The sequence below is a fragment of the Balaenoptera musculus genome, chromosome 7 (assembly GCF_009873245.2).
Source record: "Balaenoptera musculus isolate JJ_BM4_2016_0621 chromosome 7, mBalMus1.pri.v3, whole genome shotgun sequence".
Classification (NCBI taxonomy): domain Eukaryota; kingdom Metazoa; phylum Chordata; class Mammalia; order Artiodactyla; family Balaenopteridae; genus Balaenoptera; species Balaenoptera musculus.
In genome coordinates this window covers 112,461,172-112,476,936 of record NC_045791.1, presented here as the reverse complement: position 1 = coordinate 112,476,936, position 15,765 = coordinate 112,461,172, and the positions used below count along the sequence as shown (strand labels likewise).

Below are 15,765 nucleotides of genomic sequence, written 5' to 3'. Positions count from 1 at the left end.
TTCAGGCCCCTTTGGAAGGGTGGCGCTCCGCAGGGCCCCTGTCTGAACCCTCACGGGGGTGAGACAGTGCACTGACTTTCTCTATTTTCATGTAAATGAAGTGCCTCGAAGTGAAGCAAGTGGGGAAGGGAAGGGGATCAGTGGATGACAAGAGTTGAGACGCGGTGGCCCAGCTCGAGTGCGCCCCCCGGAGGCCTCCCCAGACGGCCCCGGTGGAGCAGGGAGCCCCAGGCTGGCCCGAGGGAGAGGTGTCCGGCACACAGCTGGCTGGCAGTGACACTGGTTGTCCAGGCGGGGCCATCGGGTGAGCTGGCCAAGTACAGAAGGGCTTCGAGGCTGGGCAGGGACGTGTGGGTCTGGAGGCACCCATCCCCCCCCCAGCCAATCTCGGGACAGGGCTCTTCAAGGCAGTGGCAGCTGCAGAGAGAACACGCACCCTGTGGAGACTTAGAGAGAAAGTCCACTCCAGGGAAGCCTGCGGCCGCGGCTCAAGAATCAAGAGCAGCCTGTCTCAGTCGCTGCCAGGACAAAACACCGCAGGCTCGGACGCTTAACCACAGACATTGATTTCTCCCAATTCTGGAAGCTGGAAGTCCAAGGTCAAGGCACTGGCCAATTTGGTTCCTGGCGGAGGCCCCCGTCCTGGCTTGCGAGAGCCGCCTTCTGTGCCCTCACGTGAAGCTCTGCTACCTCTTCTAAGAACACCCAAGGGGTAACCTGCCGGGGAGACTGAGCCAGGCGGGGTGTAAACACCCTGCATTTAAGCCCCATGTAGGACTCTGGATGCACGTGTCAGACCTCCCCTCCTTCCCTTATAAACATCCTGCACCCCAAACTTGTTTTCGTGTCGGCCTCCGAGGTCCAAGAAGAGTTGATACCCCGGGGTTTGGAGCTGGATCACCCACTGCGCCTGGCGACGGGGGCCTGCCTCTGGTGGCACAGGTGGTGGTCTCGTCCCGTCCAGGGGTTTGAGATACACTGACAGCAGGGTGACAGGGCAGGTGGCTGGGGGCCAGGTGTGAGGCCGCCTCTGGTCACTGATGAAGAACCTCCAGCTGCAGGGCAGAGAGAGCCAGGCCTGGGCCCACTGACTGCAGAGGTGGCCGGGCTCCAAGAGGAAGGACCCGCCCCCAACAGCAAGTGTGCACAGCAGACTCCCCCAGATGCCCCCAGCCACCTGGCCCTGAGGCCCTCTACTCCTTGGCTGTGCTCAGGGAGAGGGAGGGGACGTCCAGACATTTGAGAACCACTGGGCATTCAGGTCCTGAGCTGACACTGACCTCTGGCGCATCCTCATGGGCCCTCCAGGGTGGGACACAGGAGGCTGTCGACAGTGGAATCTTGCCAGGACCGGCTCCCAGCGGGCAATGGCGTCACTTCCTGGTCTCCAAGCATGTAGCTGGGATTCACACGTGCAAATGACCAACACCCTCTCTGGGGTCAGAGGCGCCCGTCAGGAAGGCCAAGGGCGAGACTGAAACTATCACCCGCCCCAGACAACAAATCACAAACGGCACCTCGGGGGAGGGTGGAGACTGGGACCCCCCTTGAGTCCCCGAAGACGCAGGGGTGGTCCCATCGGGGGGGTGGCCCCATCCTAGCTCCACTTGACTCAGAGCTCGGGTTTCCCAGGACAACTCCTGCTCCCCAAGGGCAGCGTCAGGCACAGCAGTGCTCCGGGACAGAGCAAGTCAGGAAGATGAGGAACAGCCCACGTTTTCGCGGAATGGAACAGGCACTGGCAGTTCTTTCCAAGACACTATGTTGTCATACAGGACAAAGAGACCCAACTGGCTAGACGCCCCGATCATGGTGATGACAAGGTGTTGAAGTCAGAGGAGCAAGATGGGGCAGGAGACAACCAGGCCAAGATCGGGGCACCAGAAATGGTTAGGGGTTGAGGGGTCCCGGGGTCGGAGGCCTGCGGGCTATCCCCTCCCAAGTCAAGAGCAGAGGACCTCATCCCGCACCTCCTAGAAGGAAGCAGGAGGCCACTGGGCACTGGCGGCAGCATTCACACCAGAGCGCGTCGGCTGGTAGACCAGATGACTAGAAGGCAGCCAGGTGGGGGGCCCAGCGTGGATGGGGAGTTGATGGCACCGTGCTGCTTCGGCCACTCGCGGACTGCCGTGTGCCGCCCCTCCAATTTTCTCTTCTCGCTACCCACCTCCTCCTTCCCTACACCAGCCCTGCCCCTCTCGGGCCACCTGGTCACCCCCCTGTATCTCAGCAGCCGGGCGGGAGCCCCTCACCTGCTCCCCCAGTGACAGCCAATGAAACCGCTGGCTACCTGAACCAGGACCCAGCTGGAAGCTGCTCAGTGCTAATGTTTATTTATAAAGTTACATCCTAAAAACGTTTCTAATAAATAGTTTTAAACAAGATCTGTCCCGATGCGCCGTAAGGCCTCTCTCCGGGGCCGAGGAGACAGGGCGTGGAGGATTTCAGGGAGGCTCTGTCAGCTCAGCGGCGTGGAACGAAGGTGCCCACCCTGAGTTTTTCTTGCCCTTCCTGCAGCACCTGCCGGGATGGGGGTTCTTTGCCAGGTCCCGCTCAGGCCCGGCTGCCGCGGCACTGGCGTGTGGGCCACTGGGAGCCCCTCAGACCCCCGGTCACCGGAGCCGACACGCAGGGTCACCCGGTTAGGCTTTCATCACTGCCACGAAGGAGGCCTGCGGGAGGAGATGGCGAGGGCTGGCGGCACTGCCCCGGTTGGCGGGGTGAAGGCCGGCTCTCATGTCCTCCAGGGGCTGTCACGGCAGCCCCAGCTTCTGGGCCCCGAGAAGCTCTGCCTGGGGCTCTCAGGGGAAGAGACCAGGGCACCTCGTGTCCCAGGGCACAGCCCAGCCTTCAGGGTGGCCGCTGGGAGGAGCTAGGTGGGGGAATTACGACCCAGGGCACGAGGAGGTCCCAAAGCAGAGTGAGCTGGGCCCTCCCAGGCCCCATACGTACCTCCTTGAGGAGCTGCCCCAGCATCTCCTGGCTGTGAATGGAGCGCCTGTGGGAGAAGACACCGCGGTCACCCCGCTGGGTCCCTCCCCACGCACTTAGAGAGGCAGCCACGCTCCAGGCCCGTCTGCTCTCTAGACGGCGCACTCTCCTCCCACAGGCCTCTGGGCTCTGCCAGGACAGTGAGAGCTGGGATGTGTGGGGCAGGCGGGAGAGAACCAGGGGCGCTAAGATGCTGAGGACCACGGCCCCCCGACCGACACACACACACACACACACACACACGGCCCCGGCGCCCCACCTGTCTATTCTGGTCTCCACGGTCACTGTGAAGGCCCCCTCTGCGTCCGGCAGGTAGGTGGAGGGCACAATCCAATAGGTCCCCTGGGACAGGTGGCAGAGCCGGCTGACCTCCTGGGCGTAGCAGTGCGGTACACAGCTCAGCAGAGGCTCCTGGAGCAGCAAGGAGGGCGCATCCTGGCCCCCGCCGTCCGCCGGGACCTGGGGGAGGCCCGGGCTCAGACCGGGCGGCCTGCCCATGGGCGGACCAAATCGGCTGTGCCCGCCAGGACGGCGAAGGCAAGTCCCCTGTCTCAGCCTTGGCCTCGCTCCCTTCCCGGCAGCACTGCCCTGGGTTGGGAGCAGCCGGGTGCAGTCTGCTTGGACCCCGTCACACGTGCCAGGCCCCCAAAGCTGGACTCGCCACTCACCGGGGCCCCACCACGCGAGGGCCCCAGCCTGGGGACCAGCAGAAGACCCGCCCTCACGTCCTCCAGGGGCTGTCACTGCAGCCCCAGCTTCTGGGCCCCGAGAAGCTCTGCCTGGGGCTCTCAGGGGAAGAGACCAGGGCACCTCGTGTCCCAGGGCACAGCCCAGCCTTCCGGGTGGCCACTGGGAGGAGCTAGGTGGGGGAATTAAGACCCAGGGCACCAGGAGGCCCCCACTGCGCAAGCCCCTGCCCTGGGACTCATCTCTTTGGCCCCGGCACCGGCACTTTTTTCGAAGCGCCAGGGGGGTACCCCGGGGGTGGCCTGCGGTGGAGCGAGGCTCCAGAGCGCGTCCTCAGCCGTTGGGATCCTGAGGGCACAGAACCTTCTCAGAGAGGAGCCGACCCTCCCCTCCCCCACATCGTCGGTACCGCAGGCTAAGCGTGCCCAGCCCCGTGAAGGGCCCCTGATGGCACAGCTCCGGGCCATCCTCCAGCCCATGCCCTCCTCGGGCACCTGCCACTGCCCAAGCCCATCTTGAAGCGGGGCCCCCAGAAGGAGCAGGGGAGCCACACCGCCACCACGGGATCTGGGTTTGCGACCTCTGACCTCTGGCACTTCACCTCCCCGCTTCCTCCAGCTACAGGTCCGCTAGGTGCACCCTGCTCACGAGCCAGGAGGGGAAGGGCAGACTGAGGCCGGGGAAGGCGCTCGGGGCGGCGTTTGTGAGCCCCCGGCCCTTGCCTGGCCTCCACAGTCTCCGGCCACCCGTGGGCAGAGCTCCAGGCCCCCATGACCCCGGGGGACAGCCTCTCCTCTGCGGGGACAACCGGCACACCTTCCCGAGTTCCCGAAGGCCACCCCACCCTCCTACTGCCTGGGACCCGGCCCCGCCCCTCGGCCTTGCTCTCAGCTCCTCACCCCCAGCTCTGCTTTTTCTCTCTGATCTGAAGACCCTCGCTCGGTGGCGCGACCGTCCATCGCGTCTCAGCGGGTGTGGGCCTCCCCTCCCTCCCTTTCCTGCTGGGCCCCACGAGCCCAGGCCCTCGCTGGTTCCAGACTCAGGCACGGGGTTTGGGGCGGGGACGATTCGTGCAGCTTCAGGGCGGCTCCTGCTGGACAACGGCGTCCTCTGCGCCCTCTCGGGCCTCCTGGCTGGAGGTGCAGTGCTGGGGGCAGCTCAGGACACAAGTGTCCAGTTGTTCTGAGCCCGGGCGAGGGGACGAGGGGCTGCCTGAGCTGAGCTGTGACCCCCAGTGAGCTACGGACTTCAGGAAACCTAGAAATGAGTCTCGCGTGTGACTGGATGACGCGGACAGACCCCGGAGGGCCTCTCGCCCCGACCCCGGCTCACCCCACCCGGACGCCCGGGAGCAGGGGCGCCTGCCTGGAAGACGTGGAAGCCGATGGGGAGGCCCTCGTGGTCACGGCTGTGCTGGCGCAGGGTGATGCGGACGCAGCGGGGGCCCGCGCCCTCCGGCACCGAGAGGGGGAAGCGGGGGTTGGTGGGGTAGGAGGCAAAGTTCCGGCTGCCCCCCGCCGTCCGGCCGACTCTCCAGGAGCCCCGCAGCCTCACGGTCTCCCACTCGCCCACGGGCAGGGCCTCCCTGGGGGCAGCGCTCTGGGCTGCCGGCTGGATGGCGCTGCCGGGGAGACAAGCACAGGAGGCGGCCATGGCGCGAACGCACGCGGCCCTGCCCCAGTCCCTGGCCCGCCCGCCGCCCTCACCTGAGGGAGACTCTCCCGCTGGAGAAGACCCGGAGCAGGAACTGCCCTGGCACGTCCTTCAGGAAGGTGCTGGGCACGGCCAGGTAGTAGCCCGGGGCGAGCTCACAGCGCAGGTGGACCTCGCGGTCGTACGCGTGGCACGCGGTGCCCGCCACGGGGGGCGTGGACAGGGCCCTGGGCAGGCTGACCCGCCGCTTCTCCACCTGCAGGGGAGGCCCGCGTGCACCCGTCACAGAAGGGCCCCCCTCGAAGCACCCAGGCCTACGGGTCCCCCCCCCCCAATCCCCGGTGAACCCGGGCCTTCCCCTCAGCCCTGGGGTCAGCGGCTCCGTCCCACACGGGAGCCTGCAAGTCCTCCTGCTCTGGGAGGAAAGAGACAAATCTAGACAGGGCCGCGCCCGCAAAGGCAGGTGGCTGATGCAACCTGGGGACTGCCAGGCAAACGGCTTGCCAGCAGTTTCTGCAAGAGGAAAGGAACGCCAGGCAGGCCGTGGCCGCCCAGGGACGGGGAACAGTGCGATGTGAGCTGTCAGACCCCGTCAGCACATACAGGGTTAAACACCAAGCGACTGGGCAAGCCAACGGGCAGCGCGGTCCCCTGTCGGCCACCCTCCCGTCCCCTCGGAGAGCAGGACAGGGGTCTCCATCGGGAGCCACAGACCTACCCTCAGACCCTCAGACAACCCACGGGAGCACAACGACCCCATGCCCGTTTTGCAGGGAGGGGACTGAGGGAGGTCCCGGGCCGCCCCCCGCAGCTCTCCTAACACCTCTGCCAGCTCTGCTAACGGCTGCCTCTGTGTAGCTTGCCTTTGGCCAAAGGGCGCACCCTGGGCCAGGGGAGGGAGGTGAGTCCTGTGGACTCAGATCTGAGCGGGGTCTGTGGGAGGACAGCCGGGGGGGCGAGGGGCACGTCGGGGGCTCCTGGGGCTCAGGCCTCCTCATCCCTGTGCCTGCATCCCGCAGAGAGTGGTGCTGGGCCCGGACGGGTTACCTTCCAGAGGTGCAGGCCCACGGCCTGGTAGTCCCTGCCTGGGTGGCCCGCCGTGCGCAGCTGCGGTCTCTGCAGGACGGCCACATATACCTCGCTGGGTTCGCAGACCCGCAGCCAGAACTTGGGGTTGCTGGGGAAGCCGCTGTTGTTCCGGCAGCCTCCCGCCGACTGGCCCTTGACCCAGGCCCCGGGCAGCTCCTGAGTGTGGCACAGTGCCCTTCCTGGGCGGGGACCTCCACGTCAGCCACAGGGACAGGGTCCCCCTCACGCCCCCTGCACTGGCAGGGGGCCCCCACCCCGCCACCTGTCCCCCCAGGGCAGGGGGGGGTGCGACCGTTGCTCTGCCCTGAAGAGAAGCCAAGGGGCAAGAGGGGTGCCCAGGCGCCCCGCGGTGGGACGCGGTGCCTGACTTCAGGGGCCAGTCCGTCCGGGCCACCGCGTCCCCACGAGGCCTCCCCCGGGGCGCAGGCCTCCCTTACCTGAGTAGAGGCTCTGCAGGTGGCCAGCCTCCGTGATGGGGAAGCCAATGGTGACCTCGTCAAACTCCCGCAGAAACTCGTCCTCCTCCACCCAGAACTCCCCCTCCTGCAGCTGCGACAGCAGCTCAGACTGGGCCGCCGACTCCACCCGGCTCCACCCTTCACCCCTGGAAGGAACCTCCCTTCAGCCGAGGCCTCCCGCCTGAGAGCGACAGCAGTGCCCAGGCAGCAGGGCAGGAGGTGCCCTTGCCGAGCTGGGTGGATGACGGGGGCGGGGTGGGGTGCTGGTCCCGCTCTGTGACCCTGGGCCGGTGAAGGGGAGCGGCCCCGGTCCCGGTCTCGAAGCTGAGCTGAGGTCTGGGTGCAGGCGTCCCGTGGGTCTCTGTCACCCGCAGCCCGGCAGGGCATCCACCAGTCCGTGGGTGCCCTCAGGACAGGCCCCGACCGCCCCGGCTCGCCTGGGTCACAGGGCCCAGCACTAAGCCGGCCTCAACAGGCCATCTGGGGCCGAGCACAGAGCACGGTGGCCCACGAGCAGGAGAGCAACCAAACCCTGTCCTGACCACGGCCCGGCCTCGGACACCAGGCGCGCACGCGGTCGAGGCGGCTCTGGGCGGCCCCTCGGGCCCCGCACCGCCCCCCACCCCAAGACAGGCACGATGACCCGGAGCGCACCCTGGCCCGCACTCACCCCTCTCTCCAGGGCCCCTGCCAGCACCGCCGGCCCCAGGGGTTCTGAATCCGCAGCAGCAGGATGCTCTGACCGGCCCGACCGCGGAGCTCTTGCAGATCTGCGACGATGAAAGCGTGAAACTCCCCCAGCGCCCTGGTACCTGGTGAGGGACAGCCAGCAAGTCCCCAAACCGCGCGGGCGCACAGGTCCGCCTCCTCCCCGGGGCGCCCCAGCCCACCCAGCTGCGGCTGCACAGGCACCCGGGTCCCCGCGGGCCACCAGGGGCTCCTTTCCTGACGGCTGCAGACAAGTCAGCTCGGGGTGGCCTTATGCAGCGTGAGTCACAGTGAAGGACCTGGGTTTAGACTCTGGCTCGGCTGCCACCAGGACTGGCAAGTCATTCCCTTCTCTGGGCCGCGGTCCTCGCTGAGGATGATGAGGGAGGTTCTCAAAAGGGCTGCTCCCAGCACCGTCACGGGCGGGCCTGTGACGCCAGAAACTAGCGAAACCTGCTCTCGGCAAGGCCCGCTAGGGTGTCAGGGGCGTTAGGTAGTGTCTGAGCAGAAACCGGTGGGGAGAGCTGGAGGCCCATGGGAGACCCTCCACCTGGCCAGAGGCCTTGGGACAGACAGGCGCAGAAGTGGAGGGGCCAAGCAGAGACCAGTGGGGGGGCGGGGGGCGGTCCAGACGGGAGAAGAAACTCCTGGAATGTCTTTAAGGGCTTTGCTTAGAAAGGCACTGGAGCCGCCACTCTGGGTCTCCCGCCCACGTCCCCAGACCCCTGCCACTTCGGTGGGCTCCGGGTGCTCTCCATCTTTGCCTGGGGGTTCCCCCAAAGCCTGCCGTGCCTAGAATTAGCCATACCCCACCCTGGGGGCAGCTGATGCTCTACAGGCCACCCTCTGAGGCCGTGTCTCGTGCGGCGCCCCAGCACAGCACTCTGTGGGCCCCCCTCACCCCCAAAGTGTGCTTCCCCACCCCCATCCTGAGGTCTGCAGGTGGGGAAACCAGACCGGGGTTGTGCTAACCCTCACGCACGTGCCGCGCAGCGTAACGGTCAACACGTGGCAGTTTATTTTGATGTTCTTATTCTTCGGACAAAAATCCCGTTATGAAAATAATCCTAAATATGAAAACAATTGTGCATAAAGATGTCCACTGCAATGTTATTTATAATAGCATAAAATGGGAAAGGCCTTAAATATCCAACATCAAGGGAAAGATTAAGAAGAGCACAGCAGATACACTAATACAATAAGACGTTGCCAAGTGTACACAGCAACACAGAGAATGGTATATCATATAGAATACAAAACGTATACATCTTTTTGGAAAAAAAAAACTGAGAAAGGGGACTAAAAAGTCCAAAGTAGTCAAATCTGAGTGATTTTTTCTTTCAACGGATTTCTTTCAATGAGCAGATATATTACTAAAGTGAAAACCTGAGTGTCGATTTTGCCAGGTTACCACCTGGGCCAGAGATGGTGCCACCACCTGGTTCCCACTGACCCCAATACAGGCTCCTGTCTCCCCATAGGGGTAAGCCCTGGTCAAGGGGAAAGGGGACACTTCCCTCCAGAGAGGGACGGTCAGTAGGGAAGGTCACACACCCAGACAGACACCAGTTCCGAAGGTTCTGCTCTCCACTTAGTCCATATAGGACCACAGTAAAAAGCTCCGTACAGGAGGCCGAGAGGGCCCAGGTGCGCAGGCCTGCGGTGCCGCCGCCCGCTCCCGCCCTACCTGTTCTGGGGCTGAGCACCGAGCAGCTCAGCAGACAGCAGTCCTTCAGGCTGAGCAGCTGCCGACAAGTCCTACGTTCCGTGCCCCTCGGCCTGTCCTGCTGGCCGCTGGTTCCTGCCATGTCCTTCAGGTTCCACCTTTCGGCCAGGCCACCAGTGAGGTCCACCAGGGCGTCAGCCACCTGTCCCGCCCACAGGTGCTCATAGGACCCGTAGATCCTGGGGAGACAGCCAGGAGGGCGTGAGGCTCCGGCACCAGGCCCCCTGCCCCTCTCCTGCCCCCTGTGGTCTGCCTTCTACCCACCTCAATCGCCTCTCTTTCCTCCCCTCTTTCCCTCCCACCCTGTCCTCACCAAGTCCAGACACAAGCTCGCCTCCAAGGCCATAAGGGACAGCACCCCGCGGTGCCCTGCTGCCTCTGCCCCTGTGGGGCACCAGCGGGAGGCGGGCACAGAGGCTGTGCGCTCCCACTCCTGCGTCTGTCATGATCGAGGCCCTCGGCCCCGCCAGCGGCAGCAGTGGAGGGCTCACTCCCAGCGCGGAGGCCTGCCTACCGGCCCGGCGCCCTTCAGCACGGCCATCGGCACACTGAGGGAGCAAGTCCTTGGCCTCGGGACTACGATAAACGAGCATGGTACCTCGGCGGCCTCATTCCTTCCCAGCAACCTGCACAGAGGCCGCCTGTCCCCAGTGGTGACACAGACAGACGGAGACATTTCTCTCGCTTGGGTTTGAGGAAAGAGAGAGGAAGACACACACCCTCTTTCTGGAGGCGAGGCCTTCATGCCCGACTTTGAAATGAGGGCAGGGAAAGAGGGAGTGGGCAGAGGGGAGAGCAAACCACAGGCCAAGTCTCAGAGTTTCTGTCTCTGGACGGGTCGCCCCACCCAGGACTGGCCACCAGGCCCTCGCTGCTGACAAGGACGCTGCAGCCCAGGGCGAGCAGATGTGCTTCCCGGGCCCCCAGCCCGCCTGGCCCGGCCCCTCCGCCCCCAGCGTGCGTACTTGGCGTAGACCTTCTCCAGTAAGGGAAGCCAGAACACATCCTCCCTCTGGCACCGGGAGAAGCAGAGTCTCCCTGCAAGACAAGGCAGACGGTCATCTATGGTCACCTCCACCCAGCGTCCAAACTGCCAAACTCGACAGGTGAAGGAGCCGCGGTACGTCTGGTCGAGCCAGCTCGGCTGTCCCGGAGGAAAGACCTGCCGCGCGTGGGGAGAGGCAAAAGGAGACGGTGAGAGAAGCCACCACGCGGCGCGCTCCCAGCATCCCGAGCAGAGCGTGACCGTGCTCAACGGTACCCTCCCGTCGCGCAAAGGATTCCACCTCCCCCGACGCCTGGCTGGCAGTGCTTGTGCAAAACCTGCTCACTGGGCAGAAGACTAACAGACCTTTCAATAAAAGAGGCTAGGGCCACACTGAGGGAGCCGACTGGCTCCCAGAGGTCAAAGTCAACCATCATGTCCTAGTGTCCCCAATCAACACGCGACCTGAATCCAAAACAGATGTGACTTTTATAGGCCCGAGTGACCCAGTTCTCGACAGAGCGGCTGGTGGCAAGTCACCATAGGTACAGCGACCCCCTGGCTGGAGCCTGGGACCTCAGAAACTCTGACAGTGCCCGGCCCGCTCTTCATTGCTGGGTTTGTGATTCTGGCCTAATGCTGAGAGACAGGACGGGCTCTGGACCCAGATGGCCTCGTCTGGGCCTGGCTCTGTCCCTTACTAGCTGGGAACATGACAGTGGTTTTAGTGCCCTCGTTTGTAAGAAAGGGTCAAAGCCAGCAAGGCCTGTGAGAATGAAAGCCAGCAACTGGGGTGGGCTTAGCGCAGGGCCTGGGACGTGGGAGCGGCTCGGAAAGGGGTCACCACCATCAATGCTGTTGCCTGTATCGGTGACACTTAGCAAGGCCGTGAGGGCTCCTGGGGAAGGAGTCTGACAGGCTTTCTATAACTGTGGTAACTGCTTAGCATTGGAAACAGTTTTAATCACCTTTTGCCAATTTATATTCAAAACCTGTTAAAAAAAAAAGCAACCGCAACTGGCTAGGAAGCTTACTCCAAAGCAGCATAGGACCTCTCAGCCAACCTTTTCCTACCCTGGGCTGGCATGTTTGCCTTTTTATTCCAAATGCCTGCCTGACCCAGGGCTCAGGAGATGGCAGAGCAGGGCAGAAGGCACCCCTGCCGGCCCCTGCGGGAGGGGGTCACTGCGTCTGCGCCTCGGAGCCCCCGTGGCCCGAGGGCCGAGCCCCGCAGAGCAAGAGCTTGGCTGCCTCCTGCTTCCTTCCAACGCGGGCAGACAGGAAGCAAGGGTCGGAGAGGAAGCGCACTGTGGCAGACACCTGGTCCAGGAGGTGCTGGCTCTTCTGCAGGGCGGCGCAGGCGCACAGGAACCAGCAGTCCCCTAGCAGCCCTTGCTTCACTTGCCCTTCCTGAGCGCGATCTGCAAACAGCTGGGGCGTGGCGCAGATTTCCTGAAATAAAGAAAATCGTGCAGAATTACTTCATGCCTGTGGCTAGCTGTAAAACTAAGAACACAGGACCTACGTGACAGGGGCTGGGGAGGAGCTTTTCTGGCCACCCACGTTGCCTAAGAGGGGACGGGAAGCAGCTGGCTTCTTGCAGCCAGCATCCGCCGGCCCCTCCTGGCTTCAGATCATCGCATCCGACGTAGATTCCGGGCTCCCTGTCTCTGTCTACCTTCCTTAATTGGCAGAACTCCCAACTCTGGATGAATCCTACCCCCCCTTTCATAAAACAGTGCAATGTTGGTCTAGAAAACGGTCTCACTTTAAATTCATAAAGGCAAGTCTCAAGTGGGTCCTCTATACTGTTTCTCTAAAAGGCTCAATTTTCCACACCCCAGACTAGTTTACCCCTTCTCCTTCCTCCTTCTCTTCTCAAAACACCCTCGTCCCTCTGAGCGGATGGCCTCACCTGATGCTCCATCAGAAGCCCCCTGACCTGACCCCGTTCCTGCCCTCAGTATCTGATCCCTCCCACCATCCCCGCTTCCTTCCTTCTCTGCAGGCAGGATCCCACCAGCATAAGGCATGGGAGAGGATGTCTCCTCTTCTCTAAGATACTGTCCCTGGGCACTATTTCCCCTCTAGGCCCGTCACTGACCGACTTCTTGAAAGAGCTGCTGCCCCTACTTCCTCCCTCCGGCTCCTTGCAACACCTCGTTGCTTCTAAGCCAGCCATGCCCCCAAAACCGCTTTTATCAATGTCACCTCCGTGTCGTCACCTCCAACGGGCATCCTCTGTCCTTGTCTTTCCCAACACTCGGCAGCATAGAGCAGTGGCTGCCCCCGGCCCCAGCAGCCCCCTCCTGGCTTCCATGATTCCAAGGGCTTCTGGCTGTCCTTTCCCCTCACTGCCTGCCACTTCTCAAGTCTACCTGTCAAGGCACCTGCGGTTCCTCAAGGCTCGGTTCCAAGCCGCCTCTTCTTCTCTGCCCGTACTTTCTCCTGAGATACCCTTCCAGACCCTGGACAGTAAGCCATCTGTTACAGTCCCAGCTCCCAGGTGGAGCATCTAGCCCAGGTCTTCCTGAGCTCCCGACTCTCATATCCACTTGCCTACTGTTAGCTCCACTTCAACCTGTGAGAGCACAACCCAAGCCTACATTTCCACCCCTAGCTCTCTTCCACCTCCCAGTTTCCCCAGCACATCAACCGGGACCATCATCCCCCCAGGTGCTCAGGCTAGAAATCTAGAAGTCATTCTTGGTCCCTCTTTCATCCTCACCATCTACTTCCAATCGGTCACTAAGACAAACTCGGGTCTCAGACCTACCTCTGCCACTTCTTAGTTCTGAGACCTTGGGCAACCTTTTGACTTAACATTGGTTTCCTGATCTGTAAAATGGAGATACAAGTACCAACCTTATAGAATTATTCGGTGGACTAAATAAAATCAAGAGCATAAATTCTGTGTGCATACAATACCTAGCCTTTACTGGCATATAATGAGTGTTATGTAAATATGTTTCTCTTCCCATTTCCTGAACACCATGAACCCAGCTCTAGTTTCCAATCGGTCTCTAAGACCTATCAATCCCCCCTCCAAAATATCTCTCAAATCCATCCACTCCAAAGCCCCATCCCAACGGCTGTCACACTAATCTGAGCTCCTTCATCTTTCTTCAGGACCACTGCAATGGCCACCTGCATTCTTGCCTCAACAATCCACTTCACACCTGGCAGTAAGAGTGAGCTTCTTAAAACATAAATCAAATCGAATCACTCCTCTACTAAAAACATTCTAATGGCCTCCCATTGTCCCTAAAATCCACCCCCACTTTTTTTTAACCCAAATTCCACTGGCATGGCCAATCAGGCTCTTTGGCCCTTGGCACCTCCATGCCAAACATGCCCTCTCAGTGTTGCCCATGGAAAGCACCTCAACAGCCAAAGCCAGGTCTGGCCTTCTTCCAGGCCTGGTGCACGCAGATGTCCCCACTAAGACTGCATACGCTCAGGGAGAGACTGTTCCTTGGACAGTCTTATTCAGCTGATACACCATTTCTAAAGATATCAGCATAGCACTAGGCCAGAGCATCCCTCTAAACTGCCACCTTAAAATAATTACATCTGAAAGTGCAAGTGCACGAGGTCCAAGACAGGAACGTGCAGAGCAAAACGGCTTTGCTTTGTAGGCTCAGCCTGGCCCTTCCAGAACAGCATGAGAAACAGAACGAGACCGCTTGTGGCCAGAAGAGCCATGCAGACTAGAAGCTCTTCAAAGCAGACGCAAGTGGGGCTGAGTTTGCGTCTGTTAAAACGCCCCTCTCGCTGTGCCTTGAATCTCCTATTGAATGGAGCTCTCGCAGGTAGGGGCCGTAAACTCCGGTCCAGCACACCCCAAGTGGGCTGGGGAGGGGGCCTGGGAGCCCACGCAGGAGGACAGCGGCGGCAGACCCTGCCGACCGCCGTGCACCCAGCCCCGGCTAACCCCGGCTGCCGCGCTCGCACCCCTGCAGGAAGGAGCGCCTGGACGCCTGGCGCGAGACCCGTGAGACCCGCGCGCCCCCCTGCCCCACCTGGGGCCGCCTCCACGTGATTTCCTCCCGGAACTGGGCCAGCGGCGTGGAGAAGCTAGAGAAGAGCGAGGAGTCCGAGGCCGGGAAGGCAGCGTCCCGGAAGAGCTCCCTGGCCGGCGCCCGCATCTTGGGCACCCCGAGGTCCCATCTGCTGTCCGCACCCCGGTGCCGAGCGCAGCCGAGGGGGCGCGCAGCCCCGGAGGGAGCGCGAACCGGCCGCGGTCCCGCCTGCCTCGCGCCTCCCCCTTCCGGCCCGGCCCCCCAGCCCCGCTGGATCCACAGTACCACCCGGCCCCGGTGCCCGCCCGCTCCGTCGCCCCGGTAACCGTCGATCTAGGCTGCAGCCAACCAGGAGAGTAGCCCCTGATCACATGACAGAACGGCCCAATCCCACTTGAGCGTTAGGAAGTCCGCGCCAGAGTCCCAGCCCCCAGGGGGCGTGGCTCTCGATCTAGGCTCCAGCGAAGCCGGTTAGTCGCCTTGGCTGCACTGCTCTTTCCAGGGCCGGGGGGCTCGGAGGTGTCTCAGCCGAGACTCACACCTGGGAGGCTGGCAGCGTCTTGTCCTCGGGCCGGTGTTGTTCGGGTCGGGGCGTCGGGACTGCCTCCTGAGGCTGAAGGGACCAGAGAGGCAGTCTCGGCCGAGGTCGGGACACGAACTACAGGTCCCAGCATGCCGCGCTGCCTCCAGAATGCACTTCTTCCGGCGGGGACGGTGGGTCCGGCCACCTGGTGTCGGGATTGCCAGTGAGACTCGGGAAAGCGAGCTGTGGGCCGTCAGGGACCGTGTGGTGTCCGCCACTGTTGTGGTTGTGTGCTGGGGTCCTGGGGAATGTTACGGCCCCGGGAGGGCCTTCCCAGGCCTGGGAGGCTGTCTCAAGGCAGGCTGGGATCAGACGCGCTGGATCCGGAGCCGGGCAGGCGATGAGCCTGGACCATCCTCCTGGTCCCCAGATGGCCGGGCATCTGGTCCTGGTGGGCTGGACAGTGACCCGCTGGAGTTAAGGTTACAGCCCATGGCCGCTCAGTGCTGCGGGTTGGTGAGGGCAGTGACTTCAGGATCTGCTCAAGGATTCACCTTTGCTGCAGGAACCAGCCTTTCCCCGTCCCCATTCCCAGGAAGGAAGGCAGCCAGCCAGCCAGAGGCTTATTCTCTGAGTGCCTCTCCAAGCCTGCTTCACTGTGGCTGGAGCCTTCACAGAGGGCCGCACAGGGGAGGAGATGGGGTGGGGTGGGGCACAATCCTTCTAGGACAACTCTCTGATACCTACTAGAGCTTCTCAAATTTTGTATTCCCAGGCCGCTTTTGCCCAGCCTCCCAGATAGGAAGGGTGGTCAGATCGAAGCCCTTCTGCAATCTAATCCAAAAAGTCCCCACTGCTGATGAGAAACGGAGCCTGGTCCAAAAGCCCCTGCCTCGACCTTCTTGCTCCAGAGCCCCCGGTTG

General features: G+C 62.6%; 1 protein-coding gene across 3 annotated transcripts; it reads right to left on the bottom strand.

Annotated features, from left to right (window-relative positions):
* Window positions 1–2,309: 2,309 nt before the first annotated feature.
* CAPN10 (calpain 10) lies at window positions 2,310–14,621 on the bottom strand. Of its 3 annotated transcripts, none has more exons than XM_036858817.1 (12): window positions 14,320–14,621; window positions 11,618–11,749; window positions 10,278–10,474; window positions 9,274–9,491; window positions 7,549–7,690; window positions 6,858–7,024; window positions 6,379–6,599; window positions 5,385–5,587; window positions 5,011–5,299; window positions 3,251–3,450; window positions 2,953–2,998; window positions 2,310–2,672 (listed from the first exon to the last, which is right to left on the bottom strand). In XM_036858817.1, the coding sequence occupies exons 1-12, from the start codon at window positions 14,443–14,445 to the stop codon at window positions 2,643–2,645; spliced, it is 1,971 nt and encodes a 656-aa protein (XP_036714712.1). In that variant the 5' UTR covers window positions 14,446–14,621; the 3' UTR covers window positions 2,310–2,642. The 3 variants fall into 3 exon arrangements, with proteins under 3 accessions (XP_036714712.1, XP_036714713.1, XP_036714714.1); XM_036858818.1 differs by having other exon boundaries at window positions 5,044–5,299; XM_036858819.1 differs by lacking the exons at window positions 2,310–2,672; window positions 2,953–2,998 and adding an exon at window positions 3,048–3,120.
* Window positions 14,622–15,765: the final 1,144 nt, after the last annotated feature.

Coding starts and splice junctions, on each gene's coding strand:
- CAPN10 (XM_036858817.1), bottom strand. CDS start 14,445: ATGCGGGCGCCGGCCAGGGAGCTCTTCCGGGACGCTGCCTTCCCGGCC. Junction 11,750..14,319: donor TCACGTGGAGGCGGCCCCAG/GTGGGGCAGGGG, acceptor TCTTTATTTCAG/GAAATCTGCGCCACGCCCCA. Junction 2,673..2,952: donor TGGGGCAGCTCCTCAAGGAG/GTACGTATGGGG, acceptor CTCCTCCCGCAG/GCCTCCTTCGTGGCAGTGAT.